This window comes from Hesperophylax consimilis, chromosome 8 (genome assembly GCF_061612785.1).
Source record: "Hesperophylax consimilis isolate HC1 chromosome 8, BYU_Hcon_1.0, whole genome shotgun sequence".
Classification (NCBI taxonomy): Eukaryota; Metazoa; Arthropoda; class Insecta; order Trichoptera; family Limnephilidae; genus Hesperophylax; species Hesperophylax consimilis.
Window position 1 is genome coordinate 12,539,366 of NC_142843.1, and position 23,680 is coordinate 12,563,045.

Here is a 23,680-nt window from a genome sequence, read left to right on the forward strand (position 1 = left end):
GCTGCGAGGAAATAAGAAAGTAAAACAAAATTAGCTAACAAAAAGGGACTTATCATTTAAAAGTTTTGTTTTACCGCTCATTACTTAAGTTAGCACCTTTGGTTGCGGTAGCCGGCTAGTTGATTGTCATGTCGTGTGTCCGGGCCTTACCTGGTTTGATGACGCAAGTCTCCCGTATTATGGGCATAGCCTCAGACGCAGGGTCGTCAAACCTGACGACCGAGATGCAGAATACCGCTTCAATCGGTATCTCGATGGTGTTTTCTCTTTCTTTTCTCGTAACTCGCTTAACGGTGTCTTGTTTCTGCTTGAAGCGATAATAAATAAAAGCAGACTAGCAAGTGCTGCGCGAATCGTAGGTAAGTTCTTTTATGGGAGTCGTCCCAGCATCATAATGACGCGCGCTTTATTTCTTTGGGAACCGCCTGGTTTTTACAATTCGACATATGACTTACGCTCCTTGCCATTTTCAGAAGAATATACTCCAGAATGTGCTACGTGCTCTGTTTTGTTATGATGATCAACATTCAACAATATCGACTTGGAAAATTCATTCCTTAGTTACAGGTGGTATGTTGTAATTTCAGTTTGGATTAAAGTTTTTTTGGTTCATTTGGCAGTCATGTGTCCTTGAGGTAATTGTTTTTCCCAAACTGCCCTTTCACTGTCGATATGCATATATATTAAAGAAATGAGAGAAAGTGCCAACGATAATATGTATTAGTGGGTGATCTTGATTGCCCGGCGTGTTAAACCATGTCATTTGGGATACCGTTCAAACACAATTGTTATGAAATTTCATAATATTATTTCTCAAATGCATACTAGGTTATTACCTTAAACATTGTATACATGTAAAAGCCTTTGCGGCCTGAATAAATAAACAATTTGAAAGTATATATTTATTATTGTCATAATATCTACTACCGCCTTGTAGTGTCCTTGTACGTACATAGGGAGAGAAGAATGACGCAAGGTTTAGGACGTAGACCACTTTTATATCTATTCCACTTAGATCCGTGAGTCGTATAATAAATACAGGTAACCTATGCATTGTATTTTTCCCGTGGTAAAACATTAGATCACGATTATTTTGAATCCTTTGTTGAAGATGATCTATTAATTTATCGGTCTGACTCGTAATTGATCTCTGTACTAAAACGTGGCAAACTTTGTAGCTGCCAAGCTCTTCTGTTGAAAGTTTAATACTCCGAGGTAGGTAATTAAATTTAGTTTGAAATAATGTATTGTGAATTTACCTCGACTTAAAAAAATATATACATCCGTCAAATAATATCTTTGATATCCGTTGACATGATGGATAACCCGGTCTTACATGTCCGACTTTATGCGGACTGACTGCGAGTTCAATTTACGAAATAAATATAATACTTAGTGAAGTTTTTTTTCATTACACGTTATTATTATAAAAGCTGTCATGTCCAAATGACAGATCAGATTTATTTTTTATACTACTATCTAGTATGAATCTAGGTTGCCTAGTTATATTTCTTATTTACGTACGTTGTGTAATACCGGTTCAATTCTTTCGTCATTTCGTTTTCCACGCTTTACCGATAAACTTATAATTATAAGGCTCAATGCGGTCGCTAATATTTTAATAATATCTCATTGTGTTCGTTTTTATTTTGACGTCAACCAGTCCCGTGCGAATGCAACCAACCGGCCGAATAATACAAAGGTTTGTTAATTAAGTGTCGCTGCTAGATAATATATGTAAACCTCGTAAGTAAATTTGTACAAATTGTCAGTAGGTAAGATGAAAAGCAGTTTAATGAATACAGTGTTTATATTGATAATAATCAGGTTAGGTTAAATATTCATTCAAATCTGGCTGATAGATCCTCAAATTACTATTATTTGTTAGTTGCACCTTGAAAGCATGATCTCACTTCTCTCGAAAGGAATTTAGTCGACCTGCTATGAATACCTTCTACGCACATTTTATGCAAATATTCAGGAGAGAGTTAAAACACCACTATAATAAATAGTAATAACATTTTGACCCTCTTCACCCTTGAGGTGATTTCTCACGAAAACGGCGCTATATAAATTAGCCAAATATTATTTATTTAAGAATTAACAAAACATAGGGAGATCAGAAATAGAAAATATAGTGACACCAAATACAGACTGAAATCGAAACACAACACACAACTGCACTAAATAACACCACATTTTATATCTATAATTATTTCAGTAACATCATGTATATATTCATAATTGCTTCACGTAATCCGTATTATCATATTTTAATATGTAAATGAAATCCTAAGCACGGGAACCCAGTGGGAATATCATTATCTCTATTTGTTATAAAAAAGGGAGTTAATAAAACATTTTTTATTAATCAGCCTTACTTTGAACGATGGTTTATTTATTCGGACTTACCTACTTTTGGTATTAATCATATCTATTGCTTGCGTGTGTATGCATTGTGCTTCGAATTGAATCTTCGTTGCAAGTTAGATCTAACCACATTTTGACATGTACATTCCCGCCTTTAATATCTGGAAAAAGTTTCCATCTGTCACTTTCCGAACCGGTTATATCCTTGAGGTTTTCCGCTCGGGCCGAGCGACATTTTCCTCCTTTGGCAATGCAGGATGTGAACGGGACCATTCCGCAATAACTGTTTCTCCATACCGTTGTCCTTCCAGCATTACCATCTCGCTGGTTGACATTTTACCCGCCGTTATTATGCATGTCGTATTTCGAAACATGACCAATCGTTAAATCTACCGCTCCACGTTGATGAAGCTGGGATCCATTGATTCATATCGCTGCGCGCCCTCGTAGTATTCCGCGTCGTAGAAAACTTCTGTAGCGGTCCGACTCAATTATATCAATGCGCGAATCGCAACCGGTCTGGAATTATTATCATTTTACCTTTACTCATTTTGTTACTTCATGATTTTAATTTACTCAATTTTCGTATTTTGTGTGTCTTCTGGTGATTTTATCAAATGTTCGGTTCTATGGGACCATTTTTCATAATATAACAGCATATTGCATTAATAATAATAATGGCCCTTATTCCAGAATGTGGGGAGGATAGTGCAATCCCACACATTCCATAGATAGTATAAATACATACGTACAACAAGAATTCAAGTAAAATATAGGTAATACAAAAGAAAAAAAGAGTTTTATCATTTTATCAAGAGTTTTATCAAGTCAATGTAAATATAAATATTTTTTTAAAAGTCGCTTATTGATCACTTGTATGCGTTATTAAATAAGAGCTTTGATTTGCATGCCTCTGCTACATGCGTCGTTTATGAGAAAGAGATAGAGGTCACAACTTACAACGAAGCTATCACCGATATGCCTTATCTGGTAAGGTTGTGGTTATTAGAGCTAACCACAACCCACAAGATATTATCAAAGACTGTCTCGACACAGGTTTATCCTAGTGAGACAGACATCGAAAAAAAAAACCTGTAAAAAAACCTTATATTGATAATAAAAATAAAAAAGAATTGGGGTGGCCGTGCATCTTTGTTAAATGGCTCTTAAACAAAGATAGAGTCACTAATACATAATTATTGATTTTCTTATCTTTTTTCCGCCGGGCTGCGTATTCACGTCCGTATTGTCAAATAATATAATATTTACCTTGCCTCTCAATACATGTCTAACCGTGACTCTCAGAATGCTATATAAAAAAAAGTATTCTATGTACCTACGGGTGACAATTTTTGAACACTTTCAGGAACGGTTAAAGTTGCGTTAATATTTTCCCCTCGTCTTTAAAGGGGCTTGTTTTTTTTTTATTTAATTGCAGTGTTAAAAAATAGTAACTACATAATATTTAATAATAGAAAAATAGAAGCGTACTGGAAAATTGTTTTTCGTACTAAAAAACTAACCCCTTTTTTAAAACGTTTTTTTTTTAAATTTAATTGCAGTGTAATGTTAAAAAAAGTGGGTGTGTCAAGCCTACGCAAGACAGAAGTGAAACTTCTAGTATTCCTCTCTCTCTATTTTCATTTCATCATCTCTATTTTCTCTCTTAGGTTAGTTTGAAAATTAGAGGTTAAATAATTCAACGACGAAGCATGGATTTGCTTTTTCTAATATTTTCTTATAGATGAATGACGTTCGATTAATGTATAGTTCCAAAAATTTTCAATTTATTCACAAGTATACAATATTACATAAATAACAATATTACAATTAAAAATTACAAAGAAATTACAATGACAATTTACCAATCATGTGCCATTTTCATTGTCAATTTCATGAATATCATTTCCTAATGTCGTGATAATTGGGTTATGGTAACTAAAGTGCGAGATATATACATGAGCACTTAAATCCTTAATGAATCGTGCAAAAACTGCATCGATTGTTGTCCCGTGTCGGGAGAGAACGTTCGTGAGCGGCTCCCCCACCTCAACAAGCGCATATGGTGAGAGAGGGACAGTGAACGGTGAGCGGTGGTGGGGGTACCCGCATTTTCGTGTCGATCCTGACTCGGTTTTACTCCGTCCCAGAAAATTCATTACGCGCCTAAAGAAGTTTCACTTCAAAAATAGTGACTACATAATATTTAATAAAAACTGGAAAGGTACGGGAAAATTATTTAAGAGTGTTTTTCGTACTAAAAAACTAACCTCTGTTTTCAAACCTTATCTTGGCCGATAGATTTAAACAACCTTCAGATTTGGTGTACTCAATTTGTCCGCTCTTTTACCAGCTCTGAGTAAATACTAGCTGTTTTATGATACACCCTGCTACCGCTGTCTGAGGCCTTTTGCTTTTTTCCCTTCCTCTGACACTGGTAAAAGTATTTGTAACACGATTGAACCGGGTGTAATAGGCAGGTATCACGCTCGCAATCCACGTAACGAGTGCCGACAGTGATAAACGCAGGCTTTATTTATATGAATTGTTCGAGAAGTGTGCATAAATAATAATATCCGTTTACTTAGCTTAACACCTGAACTTTGTCAACTGCCTTTCCAGTTTGCGTGTTCAAGGCTCACGAGTCCACTTAATGAAATAATAATTATGAATAATATAAGACTTATAATATACGGCATCTGGCGTTAGCGAAACCACTTGTATGATTAAAGAATTGTGTATGTGTATACAAGTTAAAGGATGCTTGCTTGAAGCCAAAATCGCTTTACCAAGATGTCTGCATAAGCTGTCACTTTTATGTGAGGAATGATCCAATTCAAATGCGAAAGCAATGTATTTAAAGGTCACCAGGGTATTTTATGTAGTTTAGAATATATTCTTCTCGAAGATATGGGCATAGAATACTCAGACCCGCTTAGAAAAGGGCGTATGTATCGCCTATCGACAGCTCCGAATTTAAATATACCAACTCGAGTTAGCCCAAGTAAGAAAAAAAGTCATGTTATTAATATAATTATATTATTTTGTTTATGCAAAACAATTTGTACAGTAAATACATTTTTTTAGTATTATTTACCCGCCACAACATGGCGGGTGATTTTTAATTTTATTGGTAGTTCCATTTTTATTCATTACTAGCGACCCGGCAATGCTTCGCTAATGCTAAATTCTTATTTTGTGCCATGTCTTCCTTGGCGGGCCATAACGTCCCCAACTTCTTCTACTATTGAAACCACTCTCTAAACACTCCTCGCACTAATAAGTACAACCTTTGAAATCTGCTGCGAAATCGGTCGAGTAGTTTTATTTATTTATTTAAAACTTTTTCATAAAACGAGTCTTAATAAATTACATTAGTGCATTAAAAATTACAAAATGATAATAGTTAATCCCCAGCTACATGAATGGAATATGCAATTCAATTTGTCCATATTGGCACTATGACTATAGCAAACACAATAGTATCTTTTTAACGATGGGAACAAAATGAATATTTAAAAAAGTTTACTTTGCGAGTAGTTATCGTACAATATGACATGTTTCGTAAAATTCAAGACAGAAAATTATAAAATTTGCGCTGGTTTTCCTAAATTTTATTTTCGTATCGTTCGGTGTAACATTTTATATATCATGAAAAACGTTAGTTGAACTTCAAAATTCATGCAACTATTTATCGTAATTCTATACAAATAATAATAACTGTTAGTCATTCGGATTTAGAAGTGCGAAGATCGCAACAAGAAGTTATTGCGATATATATGTGTATATGTCATTGGATCGAGATCGCAATGTATTCCTTATTAATCCTTATTCCTTCTGCTTGCTACGCGATTGCATATTGATTAATAATAATAAATTCTCAAGAGACTTTTTCCGTTGAGTTATGATGAGGCATTATTTATTGAATTGTTTTTTACAAGTACGGAAAAAAAACTGAAGGATAGTCAGTCATACTTCTAATAATGTTACTCGGCTTCTTCTCATAGATGTTGAATATTTAGCAAGCCTCTATGGTAATTGACTTGTTAAATATACATTTTAAAGCACGATATTCTCGGAATTTTATCATTAGAGTCTGTTGAAAAACGGAACAGTATTTTTGTATAATATTACTCTTCTGCCTCTAACGACCTCTGTGTTGGATTTAGTGCGTGTAATTGGGTATGTTTGAATGTTCTTAAAAATGTATAATCTATTTTTGTTGTTTGTTTTTGGGGTGTTATGCCGTGTTGCGCTAACTCCTTCTTTAGCCGACGCCTCGACAACCAAAATTTACACATCTTCGGATCTACCGGATCTGCCCTGATGATGGACACTGCAACGCTGTCCGAAACGTCGGCTAAAGAAGGAGTTAGCGCAACACGGCATAACACCCCAAAAACAAACAACAAAAATGCTTTTGGCCGTGAGAATCTAAAAACTTACATATATAATCTATATCGTATAAACGTGTCGTATTTTCTGTCTTCGTTACGGGCGAGTTTATTGATTACTATTTCTAAGTATGTATTATATATTTACCCGGGATAAATAAAAATATTTCTGGAATTAAAATATTTCTGCTTATGTTTGTATGACGTCAGTCCTTTAGATATTCTAGGAAAATCAGGTATGCTTGAGTACCAATACAAATGTTTAATCGCAGGTTGTTGATTATTATCTTGTGTAGCTATTTAACCAACCTTTGACCAGTTAAGATAAATATAATAATATAACATAACTTACAATCTTGAAAAAAACTCAAAAAATGTAGGTATACAAAATATAATCTTTTTCCGAGTAAAAATTTATAGCTCTGTTAAATCTTAATTTTGAAATACCTAATTAGGTATGTTTCATATTTGTTGGATAAAAGGCCTTTCTCCTGGTATCCCATCTTGCCTTACGTAGGTTTATTGCCTGGGCCGGTCTCTCCTGGCACAGCTACGTCTGAATCAAAACACTGGATGTTCCAATATCCATAGAAGGTATGTATGATGATAATGTAATGAAGTTGTCTAACGGTAATATGTTTGTTTGTGTCCAGGTCAGCGCTGCAGACGCTTCACCGCGTGAGCTGCCAGGCGCGCGAGAGGAACTACTTCCTGGGCGGCAGCAGCCACAGCTGGGTGAGCTACTATGAGCAGAGGATCCAGTCGGAGCGCTCCTGCCTCAACGAGTGGCACGCCATGGACTGCATCGAGTCGCGTCGTCCCCCCTCCCCCGATTCCGTGCGAAACAAGTGAGTTCTGCCTTTCATTCCTTGTCCTCTCATGAGGCTTGTCAATTACATTGAACAGCTGGGTGAGCTACTATGAACAGAGGATCCAGTCGGAGCGCTCCTGCCTCAACGAGTGGCACGCCATGGACTGCATCGAGTCGCGTCGTCCCCCCTCCCCCGATTCCGTGCGAAACAAGTGAGTTCTGCCTTTCATTCCTTGTCCTCTCATGAGGCTTGTCAATTACATTGAACAGCTGGGTGAGCTACTATGAACAGAGGATCCAGTCGGAGCGCTCCTGCCTCAACGAGTGGCACGCCATGGACTGCATCGAGTCGCGTCGTCCCCCCTCCCCCGATTCCGTGCGAAACAAGTGAGTTCTGCCTTTCATTCCTTGTCCTCTCATGAGGCTTGTCAATTACATTGAACAGCTGGGTGAGCTACTATGAACAGAGGATCCAGTCGGAGCGCTCCTGCCTCAACGAGTGGCACGCCATGGACTGCATCGAGTCGCGTCGTCCCCCCTCCCCCGATTCCGTGCGAAACAAGTGAGTTCTGCCTTTCATTCCTTGTTCCCTCATGAGGCTTGTCAATTACATTGGACAGCTGGGTGAGCTACTATGAACAGAGGATCCAGTCGGAGTGCTCCTGCCTCAACGAGTGGCACGCCATGGACTGCATCGAGTCGCGTCGTCCCCCCTCCCCCGATTCCGTGCGAAACAAGTGAGTTCTGCCTTTCATTCCTTGTCCTCTCATGAGGCTTGTCAATTACATTGAACAGCTGGGTGAGCTACTATGAACAGAGGATCCAGTCGGAGCGCTCCTGCCTCAACGAGTGGCACGCCATGGACTGCATCGAGTCGCGTCGTCCCCCCTCCCCCGATTCCGTGCGAAACAAGTGAGTTCTGCCTTTCATTCCTTGTTCCCTCATGAGGCTTGTCAATTACATTGGACAGCTGGGTGAGCTACTATGAACAGAGGATCCAGTCGGAGTGCTCCTGCCTCAACGAGTGGCACGCCATGGACTGCATCGAGTCGCGTCGTCCCCCCTCCCCCGATTCCGTGCGAAACAAGTGAGTTCTGCCTTTCATTCCTTGTTCCCTCATGAGGCTTGTCAATTACATTGAACAGCTGGGTGAGCTACTATGAACAGAGGATCCAGTCGGAGCGCTCCTGCCTCAACGAGTGGCACGCCATGGACTGCATCGAGTCGCGTCGTCCCCCCTCCCCCGATTCCGTGCGAAACAAGTGAGTTCTGCCTTTCATTCCTTGTTCCCTCATGAGGCTTGTCAATTACATTGAACAGCTGGGTGAGCTACTATGAACAGAGGATCCAGTCGGAGCGCTCCTGCCTCAACGAGTGGCACGCCATGGACTGCATCGAGTCGCGTCGTCCCCCCTCCCCCGATTCCGTGCGAAACAAGTGAGTTCTGCCTTTCATTCCTTGTTCCCTCATGAGGCTTGTCAATTACATTGAACAGCTGGGTGAGCTACTATGAACAGAGGATCCAGTCGGAGCGCTCCTGCCTCAACGAGTGGCACGCCATGGACTGCATCGAGTCGCGTCGTCCCCCCTCCCCCGATTCCGTGCGAAACAAGTGAGTTCTGCCTTTCATTCCTTGTTCCCTCATGAGGCTTGTCAATTACATTGAACAGCTGGGTGAGCTACTATGAACAGAGGATCCAGTCGGAGCGCTCCTGCCTCAACGAGTGGCACGCCATGGACTGCATCGAGTCGCGTCGTCCCCCCTCCCCCGATTCCGTGCGAAACAAGTGAGTTCTGCCTTTCATTCCTTGTTCCCTCATGAGGCTTGTCAATTACATTGAACAGCTGGGTGAGCTACTATGAACAGAGGATCCAGTCGGAGCGCTCCTGCCTCAACGAGTGGCACGCCATGGACTGCATCGAGTCGCGTCGTCCCCCCTCCCCCGATTCCGTGCGAAACAAGTGAGTTCTGCCTTTCATTCCTTGTTCCCTCATGAGGCTTGTCAATTACATTGAACAGCTGGGTGAGCTACTATGAACAGAGGATCCAGTCGGAGCGCTCCTGCCTCAACGAGTGGCACGCCATGGACTGCATCGAGTCGCGTCGTCCCCCCTCCCCCGATTCCGTACGAAACAAGTGAGTTCTGCCTTTCATTCCTTGTTCCCTCATGAGGCTTGTCAATTACAAGTCAGCTAGCTATATTGCTATCTATCTTGGGTGGCAGGGAGAAGAGTTGCTAGCTACTTATTAGACCCGCACAAGTGTTTGACTAGAGGATCAACCTTCCATCTTCTTCCTATCTAATTTTAAAATTTTGTGTTTATATTTAAAAATGTTAAAATTTCAAATACCATAATAAAGGATTTGGATCATTTTGGCATTCCAAATTTTCTTCTGTTCACATAACGAGTTCTTGGATCTTTTTACTCTCATTCTGAACAAGACATATTTTACCAATAAAAATCCACACAATTCCCCAATTCTATTTAATCAGATATTAATTAAAGAATAACACAAGGAGTGCCTTGTGGGCGTGTTTCATGATCCAAATATTTGCCTAACTGACTCTACTAAATTTTCAACACAAAACTGTGTTTATGAAATTCAAATGGGATGGAGATCTACAATGTCAGGCGAGTGTAAGTGAGACGGACCGCTGGGCTATTGGGCTAAATGGAACATTTGTTTTCATTCAAATTTGTATGGAAGGCACTACTGGTGTTATTATTTATTCTGTGAATTTAATATAGCGAATTCACTAACAAGTTACAAGTTCTTTTAATAATCTTATCAATTTCTCTTTCCAGACCTAGAGAGCGCGAAGAGACAGAGCGCGTCATCAGATCCACCCTGAAAGAGATAATGATGAGCGTTGACCTTGACGAGGTCACTAGCAAGGTCATCCGAGGTAGGCTGGAGGAGGACCTGGACATGGATCTGGGAGAGTTCAAGCCCTTCATTGACCAAGAAATGCTGACTATCCTCGGACAGATGGATTCTCCCACAGAGATCTTTGATCATGTCTACCTTGGATCTGAGTGGAACGCTAGTAATCTGGAGGAATTGCAGAAAAATGGGTAAATATCTTCTGCATTTTTTGTTTGTTTGCTAAAATGTTTGTTTGCCTTCCCATAAAATTTAAATCAATTTAATTGTTGTTTCATAACAATAACTTTGTTGAATTCTGTCATGGAAACGATTCATAGACTTGGAAAAGAATTAATAGATGTCGCTGATATTTTCGTTTTAAATTTTGGTACATGTAGAACCAAATTAATTCATCACGTTTAAGTAAATGTCAACAACAACATACATATGTTTAAGTATTCAGAATATCTTTTTAAATTTTTTATTTTTATTTCAAGTGTTCTTCAGTTAGCTTCTTATTAACTTACCAAGAATATTGTATTTCTTGATTTATTTAAAAAAAATTATATTATTTATGTTATATTGTGGTTATTTTTAACTTAAAAAAGTTTATTAAGTTTAAGTTACTGTTGTTTTTAATTTAATTTATAATCGCAAAAAAAAAAGTAAAAATGTAAAAACCCAATAGGCCGTTAGCAAATAAATAAATTAATTGATTAGTATGCATTTACTTCTCTTGAATTTTTATTATTTTGTTCATAACTTTTATTAACTCTCAGTTAAAACACTTCGTTTGTTAAAAATGTTTATTTTGTCTGAATTGTGACTGATTAAAGTTTCACTTTCTTTAGGGTTCGGCACATCCTCAACGTCACCCGAGAGATTGACAACTTCTTCCCGGGCATGTTTGACTACTTGAACATCCGAGTGTACGATGACGAGAAGACGGATCTGCTGAAGCACTGGGACAACACCTTCAAGTACATCAGTCGAGCGAGGAAGGAGGGCTCCAAGGTGTTGGTCCACTGCAAGATGGGGGTCAGCAGGTCGGCCTCGGTGGTCATTGCCTACGCCATGAAAGCCTTCGACTGGGATTTCCACCAAGCCATGAAGCATGTGAAAGAAAAGCGCAACTGCATTAAGCCTAACACTAGCTTCCTCTCTCAATTAGAAACATACCAAGGAATATTAGATGCCATGAAGAACAAAGAAAAGCTTCAGAGGTCAAAATCTGAAACCAATCTTAAATCTCCAGGTCTAGTGTCCAAAACAGACTCTAGGATAATGGAGCCGACACCTCTAATCCAAGCTCTCTCCGGGAGGTGTCGGGGAAGGCCACGCTCCTGGTCCCCCGACACCCGCCTCGCCTCTCAACTGCTCCCACCCACCTCCGTGTCTCTAGAAAACCTGGCCCAGGAAACTAGGAATGTCCTGATGCCCTGCGCTAACGGAAGTTACAGCGTGTCTCAGAATCAGATCATGAGACTCAGAGAAGACGGAATACCCAGTGTTAAACATATAGTTAACGAGTTAGAATCTCACGTAGCAGCCACGGAAAGGAGGTCTCAAAGAGAACGAAGAAACTTAAAACTGAACCTCTCCCACCACATAGATGCCCTCAAGTGCGACGCTAACCTAGATTTGGGAGAGAAACTCCAAGACAAATCCTCAGAGTGTAGCGATTCAAATTTTCACTATGAGGCTATCAATACGGAACTAGTGGGTAACATTGTTCAAACTATAGACATTACGGATAAAACAGAAACATGGGACCCCGGGGAAAAGAATATAGAGGAAAAAGAATTAACCGTTAGTGACAATTGTGATAATAAAGACTCAAACGAAATAGTGAAATGTGATAGCGGTATATGTACGGTGGATGTACGCGCCAAGCCCCGCCAAGCAGCTGGGGCCGACCCCTTCTCCAAGCAGCTGGACCGAGTGTTCGACAAGGAGGAGAGGCGCCAGGGCCATGGCGAAGGAGAGGGCGGGCCCCCTCCCAGCCGCCAGGGCTCCTGGAGCTCCTGCGACAGCGCTGTGGTGCTCGACAGGCCCTCGCGCCACTCCTCCTGGGGCTCCTACGACACGCGCCCCTCCAGGAATTCATCGTGGGGCTCCTACGACGAGCCTTGGAACATGGGCACAGTGAAGCGCACCAAGCAGAAGCTGGAGGAAGGATCTGCCAAGAAACCGTGTCCAGACGCGGAGCCGGCGCCGTGTGAAATCAACGAAGCGATAAACACGGTTTTAACGCACAAACTTTTAGTTCCCCCCTGTGATTTAGACATTATAAATGAAAATCATGAACATAGTTGCGCAAAATCCAATAAAAACTTAAACATTGCCAATGGCTTTAGTGTTAGTGTACCCGATAATTTAAAGAAAAACAATAAAATGAGTGCCATACTTAAAGAAGTAGACTTTAATAACAGTGGTGATGCTGTGTGCAATGTTCCAAGGCGTAGTGGTAGTCTGTACTCTCCCCTGTCTGCTAGCGCCCCCGCCACCTCTGGCATCCACCTGCTGGAACGCCCCCTCTCCCGCCCTTGCTGCTCCACTTCTGCGGGAAACCTCTTCTCCAGTCACGGTGACTGTGACTTTTCTAACACTTCTATAGTCAAAGCTTTCCCCAATCAAAAGCACAAAACTACCCTAACACTAACTAACAGAACATTATCCGGCAAAGTGAGAAATTTAAAAATGGAATTCGAAGCAAAGTCGATTATGAATAACGAAACTAAAAATAATACTTTAAATGTGGATGCGGCGATACAAAACATAAATAACCCTGAAAACAACACCAAAAGTAAAGGCAGAAGTCTTCCATCGTCACCAGTCAGTGTTCACGTAGATAAGACACAAGCGGAGCCAGAACCTTCCTCTCCCGCTGTCGGGCAGACCACTTCCCTCGAGGACCTGTCCGTCAAGGTGTTAGTGGGCAAGTACGACAGGCCAAAAAGCCAGCAGCTCAGTGGTAAAACTAATTTCGGCGAACCTCCTATCCCTGTGCGACAGTCTAGTTTAAAACGTGATATAGATAATAAAGTTGAAAGAAAACAGTCCACACCCGGCTGCAAGAACTCTGTGTTTGCGGTGCCGAAGGGGGCTGGAGCGGCGCTCCGGCCCCCGGTGGCACCCACCGTGCTGGCCATGGCGCCGCTGTCCTTCCCCAAGGCGGTGGTGGCCTCCGTTGTAGCCAAAGCTCAAAAGAAACAGCTGCAACACGGCAAGACCCACCCGCTGGCCCGGCTCAAGAACCACACCACCACCAGGTGTACCAACCCCGTCTACAATACCATGTAACCCACCCATATTCATCACATTGGCGAATGTCATTGTATTCATGTGCCTAACACAGCATTTCTCCTCTATCATTAGTCATAGCTTTCAATCAATACTTGATAATACAGTGAAATTCCCTTATAAGGTTTCCAAGGGACTGGAAGGTCCAACAGGACTGAAAGGACTGACAGGAACAAAACCATTAGCTGGGAAAAATTACACTATTTTTTAAATAACAGTCTGCAATGGACTGAATCATTAGATAAACTAAACCTGTTAGACATGAAAACTTCTTATGTGGGAATCCTTATATTGGGTTTTACTTTACTTTACTGCAATTTTAATTCCGATGTGAGAGTAACGATTAGATTTAATTAAAAGGTTTGAAGAACAAAGTCCTTTTTGCGTGTTATATCTGTCAATGCTCTTGCACCAGAATAAGTTGCCGTTTTATAGTTTTCACTCTGGGACATTGATGTGTGCATCTGTTTGAACACAGTGTCACCGCGCATGTCGAGTCTTTAGAATTCCCGCAGGTGGTGTGAAATTTTTTATTTCACTTTAGTTCTTGCAAATAAAAAATTTATGACAAACTCAATCTTCTTATACAAAATGTTCATGTTATCAAAATAATCATAGTAGTTTGTAGACTGCCATCGGAGGTAGCTTTCGATTTGATCTATTTAATAGTTGATTTAAAACACTGAAAATGTACCAATATGTCTATGAAATACTACTTTAATTGAAGCTACTCTAATATCTTGTATGTATTTAAATTTGCACAGAAATGTTTCTAAGGTGCTCCCCTGATTTCATGGGCAAATTTTACAAATAAAACTGTTCTAAATTTCTGGATAATATCTCTTGAATATTTGATAGTTGATTTTCCTAGGTAATCGGAGTATTTCTTTCAAAATAAATTATGATTGTATCAAATAGAAACAAATTTTCATATAACTTACCATAAGTATGTATTGATAATCCCACACATTTTATAATTATAGCAGTTGGGCCAGTTCATTGGCACTGCCACCTATAATTTAATGTTGTATATTAGACCCAAAGTTCGCACCTCTGAAATACATCTACAGTAAGAAATTGCATATCTGTAAGCTAATAAAAGATAGATATTAGCATCGTATACCATTTTCGACCGACTGATGTTAAGTTAATTTTTAACATTTGTGGTATTAAAATGGTTCAAATTTATTATGGTTATAAATGTGCTCCTATTTATTTAGCAAATGAAATGAGTTTGTATTAAAGCATCGGCGTGCCGGAGATTTTGTGTTAAAGCGTCGGTATGCCGGAAATGAATTTGTGTTAAAGCGTCGGCGTGCCGGAGATTTTGTGTTAAAGCGTCGGTATGCCGGAAATGAATTTGTGTTAAAGCGTCGGCGTGCCGGAGATTTTGATAACATGAAGCCTCTACCAAAAAAGCAGTGTTTTAAATGTTTGCCTATCTTAATTAGTAAGCAGCAAAGTATCACAGGAATGTGTATATTTTTTTAATTTTGATAATGGCTGTCAAAATATCTAGTCTATTTTATATGTGTGTTAATGTCGCAGCCACCTTTTACGATTAAAAGCATTATAGTTATGTTAAAATAAGAAATGATCGCATTAGTATTATTCTAAAGATGTTAAAATTATAAACCCTCTGAGCAAATTCATGTTTTTAAAATGTTCAAATTTATGCCGAATGTGTTACTTAGAAAGAAAAATGAATTTGCTTATTGTTAAGTCCTTACATGGAAATGTGAGCAGTTTATTGTATTCACGATCATGACACTCTTGGCTTAAGTTTAGTGTGACAAAGAATAGCTTTTGTAGCGTGACGGTAAAATGGTGAATTCATTATGTTAAGAAAATTTCCATAGATTATTTTTTTAATGTTAATGAATATGTGCCCACTACAGAGCAACATCACACTAAGTTATGTGGCTATGTTTTAACTTAAATCCCTTTAGAGAATTTGTGTAACTCAAACCAAAACATGAAATCGAGAGCTGGTTTTAAAGATTGTCCTATTTGATGTCGCTCAGAAGTATTTAGTTCCAGCTTGTGTGTATAATTGTGATTATTGTAAATTTTTGTACTATAGTGTGTATAAATAAGTATATGTTTTCTGCTTTTGAAAATAAACTGGTTGTTGTTTTCAAGTTAATCCAATTGTTTTATTCATATTATTATTTATTACTCTTCAAAACCAAATTCAAACAGTGAATGATATAAAAAAGGTTCAATAATATTATTGCGCCTTTAGTTCAAAAAGCTCCCTGAATGTGAGATGGCAGGCCAGGTTTAAGTGGTTTCAAAATTCAACTCCGTTACAGTAAATCCAATAATAATAGACTTGCGCCTTTAGTTCAAAAGGCTTTCTGAATGTGAGATGGCAGGCCAGTTTAAGGTGGTTGCAAAATTCAACTCCGAAACAGTGAAGGCAATAATAATAGACTTGCACCTTTAGTTCAAAAGGCTTCCTGAATGTGAGATGGCAGGCCAGGTTTAAGTGGTTTCAAAATTCAACTCCGTTACAGTAAATCCAATAATAATAGACTTGCGCCTTTAGTTCAAAAGGCTTTCTGAATGTGAGATGGCAGGCCAGTTTAAGGTGGTTGCAAAATTCAACTCCGAAACAGTGAAGGCAATAATAATAGACTGCACCTTTAGCTCAAAAGGCTTTCTGAATGTGAGATGGCAGGCCAGGTTAAGGTGGTTGCAAAATTCAACTCCGAAACAGTGAAGGCAATAATAATAGACTTGCACCTTTAGTTCAAAAGGCTTCCTGAATGTGAGATGGCAGGCCAGGTTTAAGTGGTTTCAAAATTCAACTCCGTTACAGTAAATCCAATAATAATAGACTTGCGCCTTTAGTTCAAAAGGCTTTCTGAATGTGAGATGACAGGCCAGGTTAAGGTGGTTGCAAAATTCAACTCCGAAACAGTGAAGGCAATAATAATAGACTTGCACCTTTAGTTCAAAAGGCTTCCTGAATGAGAGATGGCAGGCCAGGTTTAGGTGGTTGCAAAATTCAACTCCGAAACAGTGAAGGCAATAATAATAGACTGCACCTTTAGCTCAAAAGGCTTTCTGAATGTGAGATGGCAGGCCAGGTTAAGGTGGTTGCAAAATTCAACTCCGAAACAGTGAAGGCAATAATAATAGACTTGCACCTTTAGTTCAAAAGGCTTCCTGAATGTGAGATGGCAGGCCAGGTTTAAGTGGTTTCAAAATTCAACTCCGTTACAGTAAATCCAATAATAATAGACTTGCGCCTTTAGTTCAAAAGGCTTTCTGAATGTGAGATGACAGGCCAGGTTAAGGTGGTTGCAAAATTCAACTCCGAAACAGTGAAGGCAATAATAATAGACTTGCACCTTTAGTTCAAAAGGCTTCCTGAATGAGAGATGGCAGGCCAGGTTTAGGTGGTTTCAAAATTCAATTGTCAATTATTGAAACAATTTTCTTGAAATAAAATATTTTTATTCACATAAACACATTTCTTTCCATAAATAGTTTACAAAAAAAAATAACAACTTCAAAAATAGTTTCGAAAATATGGCAGGTAAACTAACTATAGACTTAATATTTTATTTTACAAATTGACATTTTGTAGAATTTATTAAAGACAGATCTTAAGAATATTGTAGACAATTTTAAAGATTCTTTTACAGAAAGAAAATGGGTTTAATACAAAGTTAAAAGTCTGTAAAAATTATACGCAAAATTTGTAATTAACAATTCATGGTATTGCGTTAATTTGACGTTTATAAAAGAACATGGTTATTACACAAAGATGACTAGCTTTTCATTAATTTTTAAAAACAACAATAAAATGCAGACAACAAATAAATAATAAAACAAATATGTAATTTAACACCGTCATACTTAATTTAATGACTATTAGAATTGGTATAAAATTCTATTGAAACACAAAATCTAAAAACACTTAAATGAAAAAATTTATCGCTCTTAAACACAATAAGGTAATAAGTTTAGTAAAAAAAAAATTAAGTAACCTTCCACGCAATAGATAGATTTTACACCAAAAGCAAACATAAAAATAACACCCTTACCACAACTCATCTTTTAGGTACAGTGGTACAAAATGCCATAATGTACTTCTTCAAACACATTTGGGATATTTCAAAATTATTATTACAAAAAACTATTTTGTTTTAGCAGCACATACATTATTGTACTGTGACAATGCAGTTAAAATGAAGAAATTACAAATATGTATCATGTAAGGCATTCTAACATTGTTCTATAAATATATTATTTTTATTGACACTTATTTAGGCTAAGGACTCACGGAGCGATTTTACCCGCGCCCGCTGCGGTGGCGGAATGGAGTTTTATTTTCAAAACTCACGAGACCGCTCTTTTTTGCGGTGACGCAGCCGCCGCGGTTGCGGTTATCGCCCGCAATCTTGGCGGTTGATTATCGCAAGACGGGCGGTTGCAAGACTTGAGTTCCACTAACTCGCCTGCCAACCGATCGCAGAGCGCGCGGGAGCAACCCGCCGCGGCTGCGGGACCGCGCCCGCCGGTACAAGATAACCGCGGGTGCAGCGGGCCCCGCAAACAATCGCACACGCCGCGGGCGTAAAACGCGTCGTGAAATGTGCTTTAATTTTTTACATACATATCTGCATTCTACAAAGGATGCGGGCCCACAACCGCGGCGGGCGCGGGTAAAAATCGCTCCGTGAGTCCTTAGCCTTACACTCCACAACATTTACATTTACACAACATAATTCTGGTAGAAATGCACCTTATCGCTAATACTAAGAATTTGCCTTTCGACATGAATATAACATTTGATACAAACGAGTACATAAAAAGATTTTTATTAAATATTATATTGGTTACTAAAATGGTATACAAAAATACATGTTTTTTTATGATATAATTATCTATCCAGTTTTTATAGATAAATGATATTGACAGTATTGAGGTATACACATTATTCTGATACGATTGATATATAGCAGGGACAGACAGTCAAAATGAACTTGAATATCCAACTAAATGTGTAGGGCACCGCATGAGGTAAAATATTTAAAATGACTACGTTGGGGACCTGCCGTGGTGGTACGGATTCACCTGCCATTTATGTGCAATATCCACAGTCAAAGGGTTAAGTGACTATTGACCCTATTGGGTGTCGGCCTTATGGAAAAAATTTTGTAGTTCGCCAAACTAGTTCAATACCGGATATCAGATTTATCTTATAAAGGTATGGTATGTTTGTACCAAGTATAGTGATTTATAATTTTATTTTAGAAGACACTCCAACGAAGAAATTGTAGAAATTCCCTTAGATTCTTACAACAAAATACTTTCATCAATAATTAACACCCTTAGAAATATGTGATTAAAATTTAACATTTAAAGCATTTGACAATAAATTAATTATATTACATAAAACCAAGATCTAAATCTTACTTTTCATTTAGTACATTCTACGTGTCATTATATAAATATATATATATATATGCAATTTGAAAACACAATAAAGTATTTTTTTTTTTTAAATACTGAATAATAGGATATATAAATAATGTTGTCATGTGATATAAGCACCAAGTAATTTCACAGCTTCAAATAATAAAATATAAACAACTCCAAAATAATAACGTCTAGATTATTTAAAAAAACAGAAACCAAAATAATATATCTCCAAATTACTGGTAAAAATTTCAATGTAATTGATTGTGTTAATAAATTAAATCAATAAGTTGATGTTAACTCTGTTAGATTAAAATATTTCAGTGTCTAGCATGAATACATTATCAGTCAACTCTCTCAAAAATGTAACATTACAGGTGGATGATAAATAATGTATGAAGATAGCTAGAAATGTTTTAAAATCTATAAAGGTGACACATTTTAAAGGTCCATTAGAGGTTCTTACGATGAGGAAATAGTTAGGAAGTTACCATTTACAGTAAATAGTTCACCGGTTTGGACAGCAGAGATCCACTTTTACGTAAATATACATTATTATGCATCTGTTTCATTAAAAAAACTGGAAGTCCGGGATTACATTCCAGGGACAGAGTGGTCACAAAGAGCTATCTTGGTAAACCGGTGGTGGGAACAGCTGCTGTTGATATTCCGTGGAAGCTCCTTGGTAAGTGTTGGGGAACCAGGGGAAAACATTCTCCGATCCGTGGCTCAAAGTGGGTGTATTTATTTGGTGAATATTTGGCATTGTATAGCTGGAGATTTCATTCCATGTAGAATTGGGGGATATTCCCCAATTGGACTGATTGAACATGGAAGGTGAAGTATTAATGGGAAGAGAAAATGGATTTAAAAATGAATTATTGCAATTTTGGTGCAAACTCGACATCTCCGTCTTACTTATGTGTAAGTTTTGCATATTCAACAAATCAATGTTGCAATTGTTATTAGTCCATTGGTAATGGGTACTCAACTGATCAGAATACTCATTTTCTCCATGACTAACCAATGACAATTCTTCCTGATTACTGTTGGCATATCTGCTAGAGTTAGTCAATTTAGGTACAGCCACAGAAACATTTAAAGTAACGCCATTCACAAAATGGTTTTCATCACAAACATTTTTGGCAACGCAGGAGTCGAGAAAGGTAACAAAAGCGAAAGGACGATAAGGTTTTGGAAGGAATACATCGGTCACCGGGCCGTATTGTGAGAAGTAAGTGTGCAAGTCGGTGACTGTCAGATCCTCAGGGCAGCCGCCGACAAACACTTTGAAGGGTAATCCTCTCTTGGAGTGGGGAATCAGTACATCACACCTACGGCCATCAATGATGTGTGTTTTTGTGAGAACTCTCATTTGTGTGTAATAGGTTGCAAATCTGATGAATGCAAACCCCTTGGATTTTCCTTCTGCGGTCTTCTTCAACCAGACCTTTCTGACTTTGCCAAATGTTTCAAAATACTCTCTTATAGTATCTTCTGTAGATTTCCAAGCCAAACCCAGGACTATGAGGTCTGTCGCTTCTTTTTGGTAGATTTTTGTATTAGGTTTTTCAATAACTTCTTTTGGAAAATTGCAGAGATATTTGTAGGAGCTCCAGCCTTCATTTGGAGGATACAGACGGCCATCCTTTAATCTCAGCCCTCGGATATTGGAGGTTGTGGGGTGAACATACGTCAATCCGCAGCAACCTGGAAAACTTTCCGACAATGTACTAAGGGACAAACTTCCATCTTCTTGAGTAGGTAATCCGATATAGTCTTCGATGCAATTGTCTGTTATTAAAACATATTCAATTGGCATCATTTAAAGAAGCGCCTACTGAAACTCAAAAAGTCTCCCGAGAGTCAAGAGATGTAAAGTAACATACAAAGAATAACAAAATAAGTGTTTCTATTCCGTGTGAATTTAAACAGACATAATGTGTAAGCCTTATTTTATTTAGTTATTACAAAAATATTAAATAATAATTTTAATATTATTGAAATGTCAAACTATGCACGTTCACATAACTTTTACCATAGATTTATTTTAGTCCTATAGTGTTGCCAACAAATGAATTATTTAACTTTCACAAGAAGCAATCATTTTGTACATGTAAATAAAATATTGTGTTTGCGTTGTTTTGTTTTGTGTTGTTACATACTATGGATTTATACAACTCTGAAGAAGATTCAGGATGAACCGAAACCGGTTGGTTTATATAACAAAGTGACGTTCAAACAAAATATTTTATTTATAATATAATTTGAATTAATTATTAAAAAGGTCACCTAAGATGGTTGCTAGGAAAACATTAGAAATAATTTAAATCTGGAAAATAAAATTTGCTAAAAAAATAACTAACTTCTTTTTATCCTAAAGTTCTCGGTAGTGGGTCGGTCCGTATGATAGAATTATTGAAAAGTGCGAGTCGTAGGTCACGTTCAGCTATAAGCTATAAGTATAAGTTGAATGGCACTTTTTGAACGTTTTTGTTGCAAGTCAATAGATATTATTTTACACACTTTGACGGCCGTGTTTTTTATTCCATTGTGATCACCATTAATATTTTTAGAAAGTTTAGAAAATTAACATGAACGTCTAATATTAAAAAAAATATATGTTTTGTTAAAAAAAATATTAATTTTTACAAATAAATTTTCTTTACTTTGACGAGATGTCAGCCAGCCAGTATAAGGAACTCAACCGAAAAATATCATGGATTAAAAATATACAGGGTGTATCGGCACGTACCCGACAAACTTTAACCAGCTATTCCTTAGCACATTTGGAGTAAAAAATGTTATAGGCACTTTGCTGTCCGGTAACATTTTTTTTTAATAAATTGTAGAGTGGATATATTAATATGGATTGTAGAGTCACTAAGTACTGCCGCTAAAAACGTCTTTGAAAGTGGGCGCAAACATAATAGAACCACATCCAAACATATTCCTGGATGGAACGACAATGTATCGATTCATTATGAAGCATCACGAAATGCACTTATGAAATGGATTGAAAATGGAAAACCCCGGTCGGGTCCCTTGGCAGAAAATAGAAAAATACTGAGAAGAAAATTTAAATATGAATTAAGAAAATGTCAAAAAACAGCGGAACAAATAAAAATGGACAAAATATCAGGTGCAATAGAGAACAAAGACTTTAAAGAATTTTGGCAAAAAACAGGCAACTTTTTAAAAACTAAAGCACAGATATCCACTCATATTGAAGGAGAATCGGACGCAGAAAAGATTGCTAATATTTTCATAACCAACTTTTCAAAAATATCGGAAAGAAACGAATCCATCATGTTAGAAAAACCATGCGAAGATGAGGACGAAAACATAATCGTTACGAAAGATATGGTCAAAACAGCTGTAAAACGAATGAAAGCTGGAAAATCGCCCGGTTATGATAGCCTGAGCATTGAACATGTTAGAAATGCAGGTGAAAAAATATACACGCTTCTAGCAACGCTATTCACACAGATACTTCAACATATGCATATGCCAAGAAACTTCTCACATACAATTATAGAACCGTTAGTTAAATCCAGACAAGAAGACATATCCAGTACTTCCAACTATAGGCCGATATCTCTAGCCACAATAATATCCAGAATATTTGAAAGGGTTTTATAAACTTACATAGAAGCCAAACTATTTACGTCCGACAACCAATTTGGTTTTAAACCTAAATTGTCAACAGATATGGCAATATTCAGTTTGAAACAAAGTATCGAATATTATAAGGCAAGAAAAACAACAGTGTATGCTTGCTTTCTAGACCCAAGTAAAGCTTTCGACCGAGTATCTCATGCACTGCTTTGGAAAAAACTAAAAGAAAGGAATGTACCCAGTTCAATAATTAACATTCTGGCGATCTGGCATCATCAACAAGAGAACCAAGTTATCTGGAAAAATAAAATGTATGTATTATCTTACAATATTTCTTTATATTTACTTTATATATATTCTATGTATAATATGGAGCTCGTGGGATTGCACCACCCTCCCCGAGATCTGGAATAAAAAAAAAAATAAAAAAATAAAATAAAAATAGAAAAAATGGAATGAAACTTGATGTTGATGGAATTGAAACATAATCTAAGCCCTCAAAATTAAAATCTGGACCAAAAATGTCAGAAATTGGTTCAATTCGATGGCAGTCGAAGGATCTTCTCATAATTATTTATTTGTTAAGCGGCATCATACAACAACAATATTTAAATGGCCATCTGCTTACACAATTATGTACATGATATTATCACTGTTGATAATAACAGTTTTAACATAATAATATGTACCACAAAGAAAAAACTATTATACAATTTAAAAATAAAATATGCAGTTGACTTTCCAAACTGTAATCAATCTTTAAATATATTACATGGGTTTTTAAAATTTATTAGGTCACCTAAATTAAATTAAGTGAAGCATTTTCCTTATTGTTTAATTTGATGGCACCACACCATTTTTTTCTTATAAATTGTTTGT

At 37.7% G+C, this 23,680-nt stretch overlaps 2 protein-coding genes across 2 annotated transcripts in view; one reads left to right on the forward strand and one right to left on the reverse strand.

Annotated features, from left to right (window-relative positions):
* The window catches only part of ssh (Protein phosphatase Slingshot), a 309,427-nt gene extending 293,534 nt beyond the window's left edge, over positions 1-15,893 (forward strand). Inside the window, exons 6-8 of the mRNA XM_089634891.1 lie at positions 7,418-7,612; positions 10,384-10,653; positions 11,296-15,893. Of these exons, the coding sequence (XP_089491017.1) occupies positions 7,418-7,612; positions 10,384-10,653; positions 11,296-13,747 (2,917 nt within the window). The 3' untranslated portion in view covers positions 13,748-15,893. The remainder of the gene's footprint in view (positions 1-7,417; positions 7,613-10,383; positions 10,654-11,295) is intronic.
* Positions 15,894-17,420: 1,527 nt separating this feature from the next.
* LOC149421579 (TAR DNA-binding protein 43-like) lies at positions 17,421-21,196 on the reverse strand. Its single transcript, XM_089634442.1, has one exon. The coding sequence runs from the start codon at positions 21,006-21,008 to the stop codon at positions 19,800-19,802; it is 1,209 nt and encodes a 402-aa protein (XP_089490568.1). The 5' UTR covers positions 21,009-21,196; the 3' UTR covers positions 17,421-19,799.
* Positions 21,197-23,680: the final 2,484 nt, after the last annotated feature.